The sequence below is a fragment of the Balaenoptera ricei genome, chromosome 1 (assembly GCF_028023285.1).
Source record: "Balaenoptera ricei isolate mBalRic1 chromosome 1, mBalRic1.hap2, whole genome shotgun sequence".
In the NCBI taxonomy this organism is placed as follows: Eukaryota; Metazoa; Chordata; class Mammalia; order Artiodactyla; family Balaenopteridae; genus Balaenoptera; species Balaenoptera ricei.
Window position 1 is genome coordinate 101562057 of NC_082639.1, and position 17000 is coordinate 101579056.

The window sequence follows — 17000 nt, forward strand, 5'->3', positions numbered from 1 at the left end:
GTATATATGTACCACATCTTCTTTATCCATTCGTCTGTCGATGGGCATTTAGGTTGCTTCCATGTCCTGGCTATTGTAAATAGTGCTGCAATGAACATTGGGGTGCACATGTCTTTTTGAATTATGGTTTTCTCTGGGTATATGCCCAGTAGTGGGATCACTGGGTCATATGCTAATTCTTTTTTTAGTTTTTTAAGGAAACTCCATACTGTTCTCCATAGTGGCTGTATCAATTTACATTCCCACCAACAGTGCAAGAGGGTTCCCTTTTCTCCACACCCTCTCCAGCATTTGTTGTTTGTAGATTTTCTGATGATGCCCATTCTAACTGGTGTGAGGTGATACCTCATTGTAGTTCTGATTTGCATTTCTCAAATAATTAGTGATGTTGAGTAGCTTTTCATGTGCTTCTTGGCCATCTGTATGTCTTCTTTGGAGAAATGTCTATTTAGGTCTTCTGCCCATTTTTGGATTGGGTTGTGTGTTTTTTCAATATTGAGCTGCATGAGCTGTTTATATATTTTGGAGATTAATCCTTTGTCCATTGATTCATTTGCAAATATTTTCTCCCATTCTGAGGGTTGTCTTTTCATCTTGTTTGTAGTTTCCTTTGCTGTGCAAAAGCTTTGAAGTTTCATTAAGTCCAATTTGTTTATTTTTGTTTTTATTTCCATTACTCTAAGAGGTGGATCAAAAAAGATCTTGCTGTGATTTATGTCAGAGTGTTCTTCCTATGTTGTCCTCTAAGAGTTTGATAGTGTCCGGTCTTACATTTAGGTCTCTAATCCATTTTGAGTTTATTTTTGTGTATGGTGTTAGGGAGTGTTCTAATTTCATTGTTTTACATGTAGCTGTCCAGTTTTCCCAGCACCACCTATTGAAGAGACTGTCTTTTCTCCATTGTATATCCTTGCCTCCTTTGTCATAGATTACTTGACCATAGGTGCGTGGGTTTATCTCTGGGCTTTCTATCCTGTTCCACGGATCTCTGTTTCTGTTTTTGTGCCAGTACCATATTGTCTTGACTACTGTAGCTTTGTAGTATAGTCTGAAGTCAGGGAGTCTGATTCCTCCAGCTCCGTTTTTTTTCCCTCAAGACTGCTTTGGCTATTCAGGGTCTTTTGTTTCTCCATACAAATTTTAAGAGTTTTTGTTCTAGTTCTGTAAAAAAATGCTATTGGTAATTTGATAGGGTTTGAATTGAATCTGTAGATTGCTTTGGGTAGTATAGTCATTTTCACACTGTTGATTCTTCCAATCAAAGAACATGCTATATCTCTCCATCTGTTGGTATCATCTTTAATTTCTTTCAACAGTGTCTTATAGTTTTCTGCATACAGGTCTTTTGTCTCCCTAGGTAGGTTTATTCCTAGGTATTTTATTCTTTTTGTTGCAATGGTAAATGGCAGTGTTTCCTTAATTTCTTTCTGATTTTTCATCATTAGTGTATAGGAATGCAAGAGATTTCTGTGCATTAATTTTGTATCCTGTAACTTTACCAAATTCATTGATTAGCTCTAGTAATTTTCAAGATTCTCTGTGTATAGTATCGTGTCATCTGCAAATAGTGACAGTTTTACTTCTTCTTTTTCAATTTGAATTCCTTTTATTTCTTTTTCTTCTCTGATTGCCATGGCTAGGACTTCCAAAACTATGTTGAATAATAGTGGTGAGAGTGGACATCCTTGTCTTGTTCCTGATCTTAGAGGAAATGCTTTCAGGTTTTAACCATTGAGAATGATGTTTGCTATAGGTTTGTCGTATATGACCTTTATTATGTTGAGGTAGGTCCTTCTATGCCCACTTTCTGGAGAGTTTTTATCATAAATGGGTGTTGAATTTTGTCAAAAGCTTTTTCTGCATCTATTGAGATGATCATATGGTTTTTATTCTTCAATTTGTTAATATGGTGTTTCACACTGATTCATTTGCGTATATTGAAGAATCCTTGCATCCCTGGGATAAATCCCACTTGATCATGGTGTATGATCCTTTTAATGTGTTGTTGGATTCTGATTGCTAGTATTTTGTTGAGGATTTTTGCATCTATATTCATCAGTGATATGGGTCTGGAATTTTCTTTTTTTTTAGTATCTTTGTCTGGTTTTGGTATCAAGGTGATGGTGGCCTCACAGAATGAGTTTGGGAGTGTTCCTTCCTCTGCAATTTTTTGGAAGAATTTGAGAAGCGTGGGTGTTAGCTCTTCTCGAAATATTTGATAGAATTCACCTGTGAAGCCATCTTGTCCTGGACTTTTGTTTGTTGGAAGATTTTTAATCACAGTTTCAATTTCATTACTTGTGATTGGTCTGTTCATATTTTCTATTTCTTTCTGGTTCAGTCTTGGAAGGTTATACCTTTCTAAGAATTTGTCCATTTCTTCCAGGTTGTCCATTTATCTTCTATTGTCCATAGAGTTGCTTGTAGTAGTCTCTTAGGATGCTTTGTACTTTTGCGGTGTCTGTTGTAACTTCTCCTTTTTCATTTCTAATTTTATTGATTTGAGCCTCTCCCTCTTTTTCTTGATGAGTCTGGCTAATGGTTTATCAATTTTGTTTATCTTCTCAAAGAACCAGCTTTTAGTTGTATTGATCTTTGCTATTTTTTTCTTCATTTCTTTTTCATTTATTTCTGATCTGATCTTTATGATTTCTTTCCTTCTACTAACTTTGGGTTTTGTTTGTTCTTCTTTCTCTAGTTTCTTTAGGTGTAAGGTTAGATTGCTTATTTGAGATTTTTCTTGTGTCTTGAGGTAGGCTTGTATTGCTATAAACTTCCCTCTTAGAACTGCTTTTGCTGCATCCCATAGGTTTTGGATGGTCGTGTTTTCCTTGTCATTTGTCTCTAGGTAGTTTTTGATTTCCTCTTTGATTTCTTCAGTCATCTCTTGGTTATTTAGTAACGTATTGTTTAGCCTCCATGTGTTTGTGTTTTTTATATTTTTTCCCCTGTAATTGATTTCTAATCTCATAGCGTTGTGGTCAGAAAATATGCTTGATATGATTTCAGTTTTCTTAAATTCACCAAGGCTTGATTTGTGACCCAAGATGTGATCAAACCTGGAGAATGTTCCATGTGCACTTGAGAAGAAAGTGTAATCTGCTGTTTTTGGATGGAATGTCCTATAAATATCAATTAAATCTATCTGGTCTATTGTGTCATTTAAAGCTTCTGTTTCCTTATTAATTTTCTGTCTGGATGATCTGTCCATTGGTGTAAGTGAGGTGTTAAAGCCCCCCACTATTATCGTGTTACTGTTGATTTCCTCCTTTATAGCTGTCAGCAGTTGCCTTATGTATTGAGGTGCTCCTATGTTGGGTGCATATATATTTATAATTGCTATATCTTCTTCTTGGATTGATCCCTTGATCATTATGTAGTGTCCTTCCTTGTCTCTTGTAACATTCTTTATTTTAAAGTCTATTTTATCTGATATGAGTATTGCTACTCCAGCGTTCTTTTGGTTTCCATTTGCATGGAATATCTTTTTCCATGCCCTCACTTTCAGTCTGTATGTATCCCTAGGTCTGAAGTGGGTCTCTTGTAGACAGCATATATATGGGTCTTGTTTTTGTATCCATTCAGCAAGCCTGTGTCTTTTGGTTGGAGCATTTAATCCATTCACGTTTAAGGTAATTATCGATATGTATGTTCCTATTACCATTTTCTTAATTGTTATGGGTTTGTTTTTGTAGGTTCTTTTCTTCTCTTGTGTTTCCCCCTTAGAGAAGTTCCTTTAGCATTTGTTGTAGAGGTGGTTTGGTGCTGCTGAATTCTCTTAGCTTTTGCTTGTGTGTAAAGCTTTTGATTTCTCCGTCGAATCTGAATGAGATCCTTGCCAGGTAGAGTAATCTTGGTTGTAGGTTCTTCCTCTTCATTACTTTAAATATGTCATGCCACTCTCTTCTGGCTTGTACAGTTTCTGCTAGAAAATCAGCTGTTAACCTTATGGGAGTTCTCTTGTATGTTGTCATTTTTCCCTTGTTGCTTTCAATAATATTTCTTTGTCTTTAATTTTTGTCAATTTGATTACTATGTGTCCTGGCATGTTTCTCCTTGGGTTTATCCTGTATGGGACTCTCTGCACTTCCTGGACTTGGGTGGCTATTTCCTTTCCCATGTTAGGGAAGTTTTTGACTATAATCTCTTCAAATATTTTCTTGGGTCCTTTCTCTCTCTCTCCTCCTCCTGGGACCCCTATAATGCAAATGTTGTTGCATTTAATGTTGTCCCAGAGGTCTCTTAGGCTGTCTTCATTTCTTTTCATTCTTTTTTCTTTATTCTGTTCTGCAGCAGTGAATTCCACCATTCCGTCTTCCAGGTCACTTATCCGTTCTTCTGCCTCAGTTATTCTGCTATTGATTCCTTCAAGTGTAGTTTTCATTTCAGTTATTGTATTGTTCATCTCTGTTTGTTCTTTAATCCTTCTAGGTGTTTGTTCTTTAATTCTTCTAGGTCTTTGTTAAACGTTTCTTGCATCTTCTTGATCTTTGCCTCCATTCTGTTTCTGAGGTCCTGGATCCTCTTCACTATCATTATTCTGAATTCTTTTTCTGGAAGGTTGCCTATCTCCACTTCATTTAGTTGTTTTTCTGGGGTTTTATCTTGTTTCTTCATCTGGTACGTAGCCCTCTGCCTTTTCATCTTGTGTATCTTTCTGTGAATGTGGTTTTTGTTCCACAGGCTGCAGGATTGTAGTTCTTCTTGCTTCTGCTGTCTGCCCTCTGGTGGATGAGGCTATCTAAGAGGCTTGTGCAAGTTTCCTGATGGGAGGAACTGGTGGTAGGTAGAGCTTGGTTTTGCTCTGGTGGGCAGAGCTCAGTTAAACTTTAATCTGCTTGTCTGCTGATGGGTGGGGCTGGGTTCCCTCCCTGTTGGTTGTTTGGCCTGAGGCGACCCAATACTGGAGCCTACCCGGCTCTTTGATGGGGCTAATGGCGGACTCTGGGAGGGCTCATGCCAAGGAGTACTTCCCAGAACTTCTGCTGCCAGTGTCCTTGTCCTCACAGTGAGCCACAGCCACCCCCTGCCTCTGCAGGAGACCCTCCAACACTAGCAGGTAGGTCTGGTTCAGTCTCCTATGGGGTCATCGCTCCTTCCCCGGGTCCTGATGTGCACACTACTTTGTGTGTGCCCTCCAAGAGTGGAGTCTCTGTTTCCCCCAGTCCTGTCAAAGTCCTGCAATCAAATCCCACTAGGCTTCAAAGTCTGATTCTCTAGGAATTCCTTCTCCAGTTGCCGGACCCCCAGGTTGGGAAGCCTGACACGGGGCTCAGAACCTTCACTCCAGTGGGTGGAATTCTGTGGTATAAATGTTCTCCAGTCTGTGAGTCACCCACCCAGCAGTTATGGGATTTGATTTTATTGTGATTGCGCCCCTCCTACCATGTCATTGTGGCTTCTCCTTTGTCCTCGGATGTGGGGTATCTTTTTTGGTGAGTTCCAGTGTCTTCCTGTTGATGATTGTTCAGCAGTTAGTTGTGATTCCAGTGCTCTTGCAAGAGGGAGTGAGTGCACATCCTTCTACTCCACCATCTTGAACCAATCTCTCTCATTTATATGTTTATTTTGGAAAATGTGTTTGTAACCACTTGTTTAAGTACACTTGTGGTCTATATAGTTTTCTATTGCCGGCAAAGCTGTGAATTTTTGCAACAGTGACCACACATTAAAAAGTGGAGCATCTCTTCATTCCCAGTTCATTTTTAAGTGTACATTATGCTTTAATATTTAACTCAATAGTTTTACCAAAGCATAAATTGAGGTGTTTGTACTATGGTATTACTGACATTTTCTACCACTTGGATGCTTCTTTGAAAAGCCAAATATTTAGCAAAATTAATAGCTACTTAAATGGTTTGACTAGAAGGATGGCAAAACTCCTTCTTGTCCTCAATCACTTCCCCTATTAATTTTGCAGAGCCTATGATATGCTATCGGTAGGTGCGTTGTTCATAGACTACTATAATGTTTGTTCAAAGAAATCAGTACCATAACTCTCTGATTCTCTACTCAATCCCATCCTACATTAGACTAGGATCTGTAGATGCTGAATTTAAAAAGGCATGTGTTATCAGTTATTGGAAGGGAAGGGGCAGACTTAAGGGAATAGCTGGGATCATGGCTCCAAGCTTTTGGCTGACAGAACTCAGTACCAGTGTGTGGCAGGGGAGACACCTAATGGACATTTTGTTAGCTGATTACATTGTGAAACTCTTACCTTATGAAGAAAAGAATTAAAGAAGGAACTCTGGGGGTTTCTTATGAGTCAAGATGGCCAACACAGGGCCTTCCCCTTTTCCGTGGTTGTAAGGTTGGATGCAACCCCTGCTTAGACCTCTTTGTACCTAAAGGGATCCCCTCAGAAAGAAACTTTTTCAGTCTCATCCTGCCACTGTCATGAGTCAGGGGTGACCACTTCTAGAATGTTCATTCCTTGAGATTGTAGAATTGTTGGGAGGGTCTATTTGATACCTCTGTTAATGCAGAATATTTTCAAATCTTCTGCCTCAGAATTGTCCTTGGGAAGCCGCAGACTGGCCATCAGGCTAGCCCCAGGGCGGGTGGGGAGGCCCTGAGAGAAGCCCCTGGATTGGGAGGTCCTCAGCATAGTATTTTCACCCACTGCCCCAGTCCTCTGTGCTCTAAATACAGAAAGGAGGGAAGATGATTGTGTGTCCCCTGAGAACTGCCAATTCATTGATTTCCTTACAATTCCATTGCCCCTGCCTCAGCTTAGGCCATGAATTAATCTACATAGGAGGGCTAGAGGGTAAGTACTATCTTAGCATTAGCTATTATCACTCAGCCCCTGGACAATGGGAATCACCTCTTTATGGGCTTACCTGACTCCAATCTTACTTCCCTCCAACTTTATCTCCACACTGCACTACAGGTCCTTCCAAACCTGGGTGGCTCCCCTCTACCTTAAGGATAAAGCCCAACCTATCAAAAAGGCACACAAAGAACTCAATTATGTGGACCCTCATAACCCTCTCCAGTGTCATCTCTTGCTACACTTACCATAGCCTTCTGCCCCTATGAACTCTTGCACACTCTTCTTTTGTACTTTAGAAGTACTGAGCTACCTACAGGTGCAAGGATGCACTATGCTTCATACTTCCATATATGGTTTGCCTGGGTTCTGGGTTTGGGAACACTCAGATTCTATGTAGAGCTAGCATTTATTGAGTGCTATGTTCCAGACCCTTTATATGAATTAATTCCTAATAATACTTTATATGTATTATCCCACTTAATTGTCACAACAATTTTCTGAGGTTGGTATATTAAAATCCCCATTTTGCAGATGAGGGAATTGAGACATAGAGAAATTAAGAAACTTTCTAGTGACCCCAGGGCTTGTAAGTAGTGGAGCTAGCAGCTGAATCCAGACAGTGTGATGCCAGAGTTTGCACTGTTAATCACTACACTGTGCTACCTCTGTAAATCATAGGTGAGAGAGTTTAATCTATGTTATCTTAAATATCTAACAAAGGAAGAGACCCAGAATTAAAAATCACTCATCTAGTTTAAGCTTGGTGGCCTTAAAATGGGAAGTTACTGCAATGATAAACTCAAAGTCATAATTAGCTTAAAACTGAAATTTGTATCATATTTGAGAAAACTATGTATTGATGTATTTAATTAGCTTTGTTCTTAGATATTCTGTCAAAAACATCTTTGTCTTTTATGAAAAATCTCTCCTAAGATACTGCCATATCACACTTGAAGAGAAATAAGATACAAAGGTTCAAGGCTTCTTAGGGGTCAAAGAAGGTATGTTCTGGAACTTTCTCACCGTGAGACCTGCGATTCCAATACCGACAATTCCGATGAGGTGGAGCTTAACACTGATTATGCTCTCAATTTCATCAATGCAATTCTGTTTTGGAAAAGAAAAAGTCAGGAGTAACAACTGATGGTATGTGTGAATCATCACCCTGATTCAATCCTTTCCCTCTCTACAGAGCATCCTGTGAGAGTTAACCCATGTCAGCTTCTGTTCATATTTAAACCATTCCTCCCAGATATCACTTTGCTAACTTTAAAGCAAAAATGTTGTTGGGGGAAAAATGATAATACTCTCCTTTTGGTGGAATTTTCCTATTTAGGCCAATGGCTGCTTCAAAGCCCTGAAACCTGGCTGGATGAAGCTATTCTGGGATCTGAGGCATTAAAAATTGGGGGCCTCTTCTTACTTTCAGCAAATAAAAAAAAAGTAAAATATCCCCAAAATAATAGCCCCTTGCTTTTGGATTGTTATTTATAGTTTAAAAGACTTTCTACATACTTGGTCCAATTTACTATGCAAGGTAGGCATCACCTAGTAAGAAGCTATAAAGTCTGTATAGGTTCAAATTTAACAAAGGAAAGCCAAGTGTTGGGGGCTGGAGGACTGTTCTCTTCTATGGCGGCTGTGCTGGGTGGCCCTATTCTTTCATCTGTGTCCCATAGAGACCTGTGCAGTGTAGGTCCAAAGAACCTTCATGGATGGAGGAATATTGGACAGGGGGCAGAACAGATCACTTGTAATTGCAATTAGTTTCTCCAACTTCTATTTGGTTCTCTTAAATACAGAGGTATTCTCTCGACCCAATTTTGTCCTTAGGCTGCCCAGGTCCTTTTACTTGTCAATGGTCAGCTCTCTCTGATACCCACCTAAGCAGTATGAAACTCTTACTGCTATCCTCACATCTCCTGTCATACTTCATTCATTCATCATTCATTCATTCAACAAACATTTCTTGAGCATCTGCCTTGCATTAGTCACCAGAATGGCATGGTGGATATGGAGAAAATAAGACATGGTTACTTTTGCCCTCAGGGAGCTCATAGTTTAGAGAAGGACACAGACTCACAAAAATAATTACAATACATTCTGGTAAAAGTTGAGAACCACTGCTCTAGATAGTGGCTCCCTTACTTATTGGAGTCAAGCCGTAGAAATTCTTCCAACCTTCCTCACCTGTACCTATAAACTTACACACTCCATTCATCCGGTGCCAGGTACTGCTGTAGGCAGCGAGCATGCAGATGAGAAAGGCACACTGCTTCTTACTTCCCTCTCTCTCATTACAGCCAAAGAAGTGCCCTTCTCTGTTGAAAGTCAACCCCTTTACTGGCTCTGGATCTTATTCTCTCATCTCCTCAGGAAGGCTGTGCTGTCACTTATCTCCTTTCCTTCCTACACACTCAGCCTCTCCTTCTCTGTAGCCAAGCAGGCATCTGAAGTCTTAGCTTCCTCCCTTTCACTCCCCACTCACACCCAGTCAGTCACCTGTGCCTGTTGATTCTACCCCTGGACGTCTCTGAATCTGTCGCTTCCTCTCCCTCCCCACGGTATGTGACTTGCTCTAGCTCCTCATCCTCTCTTACCAGGAAAAACATAAGTGCCACCTAAGTGGCCTCCCTCCATTGGCCTCCAGCCTTCTGTTCTACCAGTCACACCCAGCAGCCTGAGTGCTCTTTCTACAATGCAAAACGGATTATGTTAATCCTCTGCTAAGTGCAACGGCTTCTCTAAACGTCCAGGTATAAAACCATGCCATTGCCTGCCTTTTCAAAAATGTCCCTCACCATTCCCTCTGGACTCCCTATTCTCCTTCAGTCCTGGAATTTCATGCTTCTCTTCTTGCTGCTTTCTGGGCCTGGAATGACCTTCCTTTGTCAAAACTCGGCTCAAGGATCCATCCTCTGCAAGCTTTCCTGACTCCACTGTGTTCTGTACAGATACTGTGCTCTGCCGAGCATCAGCTCCCTTGACTAGTCTGTGAGGCCACTGAAGCAGGGACCATGTGTTTTTCACCTTAGAGTTTCCAGAACCTGGCATACTGCCTGCCATGCAGCACTTAATAAAGGAAGCATTTATCAGTGCGATGACACCCATGGAAGGGTACGGGGCAACATCCTTAGGGTGCACACTTCTGGCCCTGGTGAACTTAATTAATGCCACTGCATTTGCATCATTACTGGCAAGTCAGCACACCATTATTCCCCAGGGTACCAGGAGACTGGGACTCATCATTGCTTCACTTATTCTACATAGAATAAAGCTGAGGCTAGAAGCCACTGGCAGAGGGCCTCCCAGAATCACCCCTCCACCCCGAGGGCAAGAACCATCTTAACACCACAGGCAGGACAGGAACCTGGTAGAGAAGATTACCTTGTGTCCTAGGAGCTCCTTTGGGCAGGTGGGTTGGACCTGTTCAGAGCTTTCTTTTCCACAGCACTGAAACTAGAGAGTCAGAAAAGAGATTTTAGGACAAGGAGGGAGAAGCTGCAGCTACAAGTCTGGGTATCACTGCTAAGGACTGGGTGTGCTGAGGCCGCAAAACAGCTCTGAGGTCTGACACTACAACCCAGTGGCCATTCTGGAGACGGTATGAAGAGTCACATAGTCATGCTAGCAAAGCAAGAAACGACTTCACCAAATCTGTCCAAGTTTTATGACAGGATGTGACTGAAGGCAATCCAAACAAGGCAAGAAGCTAGCTGACAGTGTCTGTGTAAACTGCTGTTTTTTTAGACAGGAGTTGGGTCTTTAGACTCTTTCTCTCAGCCTTGCTGAGTAGCTAAAGTTTTATGAGCTTCAGGAAAGGCTCATTAACTGAGGAGAGCCTGGGACGGACAGGAGAAGTGGCCACAGTAAACCCCAGGGGCTAAAAGACTGGGGCTTGAATACTGGCCAGCCAACAGGTGTCCTGCCTTAGGGCTACCCTTCAAAGACAAAGGAACCTGTGTGCTGTCTGATGTCCCTGGGGCAGCTGAAGCTGAACAGGATAAATGGTTGGCACCTTCCAGGACAGACCTGTGACAGACAAGAACTGGGCTACCTGAAAACACCTGGCCAGGAGTTCATAGCTACTTCTCCATATCACAGTGGTTGAGAAATCAGGACGACACTGGCCTGGCCCATCTCCCCCGGGGAGCCTTCCTTGATTAACTGCTTGTAGCTGAGAACACTGCACTGACAGCACGTTCTCACAGGATGTCCCGGGAGAAAAGGTGCGTGCCCGTCTCATATGCCCCTTCATTTTACAACTGAGGGGGCTGAGTGAGGATCAGGAAGGCAAGGAACTTGCTCCAGGTCACCAAGCTGTTCCATGGCACAGCTGCAGCTAGAGATAAGCTTTTCTGACTTGAAGGTCACAGTTGTTTCTGTTACACCACAAGGCCACTCTTGAGAGAACCTGATATTTACTTGGGCGGCTTTCTCGATGTTCTTGTTTGTGTGTGCTCTTTTGTCTCTTTGGGTGCGTGTCCTGACTTCCTCCTGTCGACTCTTTCTCTTCTAGGTTCTACACATAATGCAAACCATGGCTCCTACGAAGGCAGACATATAGTGCTGTTGCCTGGCTTCACTCAATTTATTTTTATTTTTAAATAGGTGATTACAGAGAACCTGGCTCATGTATAATCTTTAGAAGATTCAATTTTAAGGAAGAAGTAAAGTCACTTACTGTTGAGTGGAAGGTGATGAGAGTCCCATTTCCCTTTTCCCTGTCTCTAAGGTAATCGTTATAAGCTTCTTCATACATGGTCTGAACATGTCGTATAGCCTGAGAAAAATACCAGGAAAACAAGAGGACATGAGTGAGAAGTTTCAAACGTTCTCCTTTCATCAAGAAAAAGTCCCTCTTCCCTACCCTTCAAAAATATGGCCTTTCCATATGTTTATCTGGATTTAAGGGTAATTCTGCCTATATGGAACAGATTATAGATTCTGGAGTTTCTAAGATGCTTCTGAAGATGGAAGGATAGATTAACCAAGAATAATTTTCATAGACTAGAAAGATTTCTTAGAGTGGAGGTTCTCAGCCTTGAATGGACATCAGCAACAGCTGAACCCCAGATTCCTGGGTCCCAGCCAGGTGATTTTGGTGCACAGCCAGGGTAGAAACCTATGCATTCTTGGGACTCTATTGGTTACAAGTACTCAAGTCTTTTCATGACATGGTTTAAAAGGTGTTCACGACCAAGGAAAACTGTTTCAGCATTCAAATATGATAGAAAACGTAGAGAACGCTTTTCCTAGTATAATTGCACGTGATCCCCAAATCCATAGGCTCTCAAGAAGTCATAGGATCCAATTCCTCTAACCTACAAATATAACCAGCTACTTTAGAAAAATTCCAGAGGAGGTGACATTTACTTATTCTACATGTTTACCGTTTTTAAAATCTAAAATAAGTTCATAAGCATAATATTGATGGCACATGAATTTATGTAAAATACAGTAAACTTAAGATTCCATTCTTCCTCCTTTTCCATTTCGCTCCTCTCTTCCCCACTGCATGTTTACACCTAAAAAGGCCCCTTCCTCTGTGGATTCTCCTGATAACCTATTCTGCTCACCTATTGTTTGAGCAAAAATCTTAACAAACTGGCTTCACTGGCACCCAGGAGGCTGGCTATAGCCTTTGAGGATGACCTGGCCTCTGCCCAGGCCAAACCCTAAGGGCAAAGGACAGGCTAACAAGGGATGAGAATGCGTGTTCGTCCCCATCCTTCTTTCTCATATCTGCAGTCTAACTCCTCCCACATTCCAAACGGGATCATCTTAAATCAGAGAGATCCTTTTGTTACAAAAAAACATAGGCCCCTCTATATATCTAATGAAAGCTATGAACTATCTCCCCAGAAATATGTGTGCACCTATATGCACACACACACATACACACATATGCTAAAGTCCACACCACACTCCTAGGTTAAAAAGTTCTGCATAAATGATTATTGTGGGGGTTATTTGGCTTTGGAATATCACTGTGGGTACCAATATTCTCATGTCCTTTGCCATAAAGAGAGCACTTTAACCATCGTTAAAAAACAATTATAAGTAATATTTACTTACTACATCCTTGCCTATAAAAGCAAATACTCCAGTGGTTATTTCAGCAGCAAATATCACCAATAGGCAGGTAAAAAACTGTAGAGGAGAGAAAATACTAACTTCATTAATTCAGCACCTTTTCAGTTTACTTAACCTCTTTGACTCTAGTTCCTTTTGAAAAACACTAGGCAAGGTTATTAGTTTGAACAGATCTAGCAGGAAGCATTTGGCCCCTCAGTTCATTTGTAGTTTGTTCATACATTCATTCACTCATTAATTCATTCAGCAATTGTTTATTGAGCATTTGCTCTGTGCCAGGTACTGTCCTTGGTGCTGGGTATACAGTGGTGAATAAGATAAGATCTCAGTGCCTCTGCTCTCAGGGACCTTATAGTAGAGAGAGGAGGACATGATAAATGAGTAAGCAATAAAAGAGTTAGAGAGAGGAGGACATGATAAATGAGTAAGCAATAAAAGAGTAAGTTAATTTCAGAGAGTGATGTAGAAACCCCACAACCTAGAACGGTGCCCGGCACCCATATGTTCAGTGACTACTTGATGAACAAGAGATTCTATAAAGACATAAAATAAGACCAGAAGATAGAGGGTGGCTGGTGGGGCTGGGTGTGGGGAGGGGGTGACCTGAGACTGCGTGGTCTGGATGGCTTCCCTGAGGAGGTGGAAGTGGAGGTGAAGGGTGTCCTTTTGGACAGATTTCTGTTCCAATCTCGGGGTCTGCTCTGATTAAACTAAGTTCAGTGATAAACAAGACCTGAGATGCTCAGCAACAGGGGAAAGAGAAAGAATAGAGAACTGAGGGAATGAGTTAGAAACCTCACACGGCAAGAGATCAGGAGAAGGGCTTCCCTGGTGGCGCGGTGGTTGAGAATCTGTCTGCCAATGCAGGGGACGCGGGTTCGAGCCCTGGTCTGGGAAGATCCCACATGCCGCGGAGCAACTGGGCCCGTGAGCCACAATTACTGAGCCTGTGCGTCTGGAGCCTGTGCTCCGCAACAAGAGAGGCCGCGACAGCGAGAGGCCCGCGCACCGCGATGAAGAGTGGCCCCCGCTCGACGCAACTAGAGAAAGCCCTCGCACAGAAACGAAGACCCAACATACCCAAAAATCAATCAATCAATAAATAAGTTTATTAAAAAAAAAGAGAGAGAGATCAGGAGAAGCAGCCACAGTTCAAACACCAAAGGTTGCAATGAGTAAGGAGAGGCTGCCTAATAAAACTGCCATTCCTCCTCATGCAGAAACGCAACAACTTTCTTCCTGCTCCTCTTCTTTCTCAGGTCACACCGGCACTGGATGTAGAGCAGTTAACGGAAATTATTTCATTTTTTTTTTTTAAAAACCAGAGGCTGCTAAACTACACAGGCTTAAAATAAACCACAAGAGATATGTTTGTTTAAATTGCTGATCTCAAACAGCAGTACTTTTCTTATAGATAACGGTACTTCCCTGACTCTGGGAATCTTGAAGCTGCCTCACTCACTGTGAAATATTATTAGGCACTTTTTCTCCCAGAACATCTTCACACTAATGACCTATTTTTTTTATTTTTTCACATTTCCCACAGAGGTAGGGACAAAGAGCACGTCCAGCTCCCTTCAGGCCAAGCCCCTCCCCACCTCGCCCCACTTACAGATCCGAGAACGCACTGGGACTCCCGCGTGGCTCCACAGCACCCGAAGAAGCCCACGGCCATCATCAGGGCCCCCGCTCCAACCAGCACGTACAGCCCTGGGGGGAAGAGGCCAGAGAAGATGCTGACTGCTCGGGATCGGCCCTCTCCCCCGCACCAGTGCTGCCAGCCCAGCCTCTGCCGCCACTGCCCCAGGCGTCCGGCCCGGCAGGGCCTTCAGTTGTTAATACGATAAAGGTAACCCCTTGTGGAACGCTTCTGGCTGAGAGCTTCATACCCCTGACTTCATACATCCTGCACAAGGATCCTGAGAGGTGGGGGGGGGGGGGGGGCGCTGTAATCCCCAGGGAACAAAGAAAGCCCATGCGTACAGAGGTGAAGGAAGCCGCTCAGGCTCATGCAACCAGCGAGGATCGGAAATCGCCTCTGTCCCCCAGCTTACGCTCTTGGTCATCTGCAAGTGCCTCCTACGTGCCAGGCACTTCACCTGCCAGATCTCGGCCACCCCTGTAAAGTGGGCGTTAATACCATTCACAGAGATTGATGACAGTGGGTCCAGGGGCGGTGAGGAGCCAGTGCCAGAGCTGGGACGTGAACCCCTACCGTCCTAGGAGCCCGTGGCCCTCGTGGCACTCTGGAATTAGTGGCTGTCCCCATCTCATGAGAGGCCCTGAGGACAAAGGGTCTGGGAGGGGAGGGGGGCCGTTGATCTGCCCAGGCTCAGATGGAGAAGCAGGGAGGGGGTGGAATGGAAGAGGGGAGCTTTTAGTCAAGGAGAGGGGCGGAGGACACAGCGATAAGACAATAAGGTTTTGTGTGAATGATAAACTTTAGAGGGCAGTACCATATATACTGGATGCACGCAAGGTGGTAAGTGTTACAAGAAAATAGCCAGTGAGGGGAGGTGATAAGGTAATATGCACCAAGTAATATTCTTATTAATATAATATTAGCTACATTTATTTTAAGGGCTTATTTTCTCCAGGCACTGTTCTAAGCACCTAGCACAGATTTATTAATTTAATCTTCATGAAGCAGGTACTATTATTATCTCCATTTTTTTAGACAGAGAAACTGGGCCCCCAAAGGTTAAGTGACTTGCCCAAGGTCACAGAGCTGGGATAAAAATACCCGTCTGCCTCTAAAGCCAGCTTATCACCACTATCCCATCCTGCCTCTCCAACAATAATGGCGGCCTTAATTCGGGTGGTCGTTTCACTTAGTTCTGAAGTCAAGCCACAGGAACAGCTGTTCCACAGAGAAGGAAAAGGGCAGAGATGCCTTGTTCTGAGAGAAATAAAGGCAAGCCAGTTTCTTACTTCCTTTTCTGATCCTGAGATAAGTTAGAACACAATATGGGGCCTGGCACTCGACTTGCTTAGAATAATGCCAATCACCTCAACTTTATTTTCTGCATTTTATTCACATGAGTCACCTGGGAACCACTCCCATTCATGAGAGGGTGGGGAGCTGGCGTCCCACCTCTGTGGGGCAACCCTGAGGCTGGCCTGCACGGCGCCTCCGGGGGCCCCTCTCGCTGCTGACAGGGGTTTGTGGGCAGACCTCTCTGTTCCCTGACAGACAGGCTGGGCTGTTCTGCTCCCTGCACCAGCCAGGCTGCTCTCAGGGCCCTTTTCAGGGTCCGGGAAGCCCTGCTCTTCCGAGGTCCTGAGATGGGTATTTATTTATTTCCCGATAGGCAGGCTCAGCCACTTCCTCCCTTTTCCTTTTCTCTAAAAAAATAATTTCATGGGGAATGGAGGTGGTAATGAGAGAAATGATACCATATTAAAAATAATACTATTGTTGGTCCCACTGTCGAAATACCTTATTGTTTTAACATTTTTCTTTACTTTTCAAAGCTCTTTTATTTCCATCATCTCTTTGGCTCCTCAAAACAGCGCCACTAAGTAAGGCAAGTATTATACGCATTTCTATTTTACTAATGGGGCTCAGAGCGGCAAGAGGGCTCCAGGCTGGACACACAGGCCTCGAGCCCCGATTCCCACCCACTGGAGCAGTTCCCTCACAGAATGTCTCCTGGGTGGGCCACCTTACTGTATTGATTTCCTACTTACAAGGTTCATTGCCTCTTCACTGCTACACGATACAGTCTACAGATTCTGCTTGGAGTCACTAGAGACGGACCCACTGGGACCCTTATCCATCCTACACTCCAGCCACATAGGAATTCACTATGATGTGACCCAGCCTACTCTTTTCCACTTTGTACCTCTGTGGGTTCTCATCTATGTCTCTCTCAATAGATGTTAGGTCCTTAAACAAACCTTATTCACCCTACCTAGAATATGCTAGGAACAAGACAGAATTCTCAGTTAGTGTTTGTTGGATAAGAGGATAAAGAGAGAGCAAACTAAATCTGAAGTTCTGGACTGGCTGTCTACTGTTGCCCATCTTTGCTTAGGGATACATGCTGGGGATACATCCCAACAAGCATCCGAGAAGCCACCAGAGGGCTGGGCTCTCCCAAGTCAGGTAGATGAGGGCATGGCT

General features: G+C 43.0%; 1 protein-coding gene across 3 annotated transcripts in view; it reads right to left on the reverse strand.

Annotated features, from left to right (window-relative positions):
• Window positions 1-17000, reverse strand: part of TSPAN2 (tetraspanin 2) — a 41487-nt gene that overhangs the window by 2863 nt on the left and 21624 nt on the right. For 2 of the 3 annotated variants that reach the window (XM_059901214.1, XM_059901232.1), the window contains exons 3-7: window positions 14487-14584; window positions 12857-12931; window positions 11463-11561; window positions 10166-10237; window positions 7802-7885 (exon numbers count right to left, since the gene is read on the reverse strand). In XM_059901214.1, coding sequence (XP_059757197.1) covers window positions 7802-7885; window positions 10166-10237; window positions 11463-11561; window positions 12857-12931; window positions 14487-14584 — 428 coding nt within the window. The remainder of the gene's footprint in view (window positions 1-7801; window positions 7886-10165; window positions 10238-11462; window positions 11562-12856; window positions 12932-14486; window positions 14585-17000) is intronic. The other variant, XM_059901223.1, reaches the window with a different exon arrangement.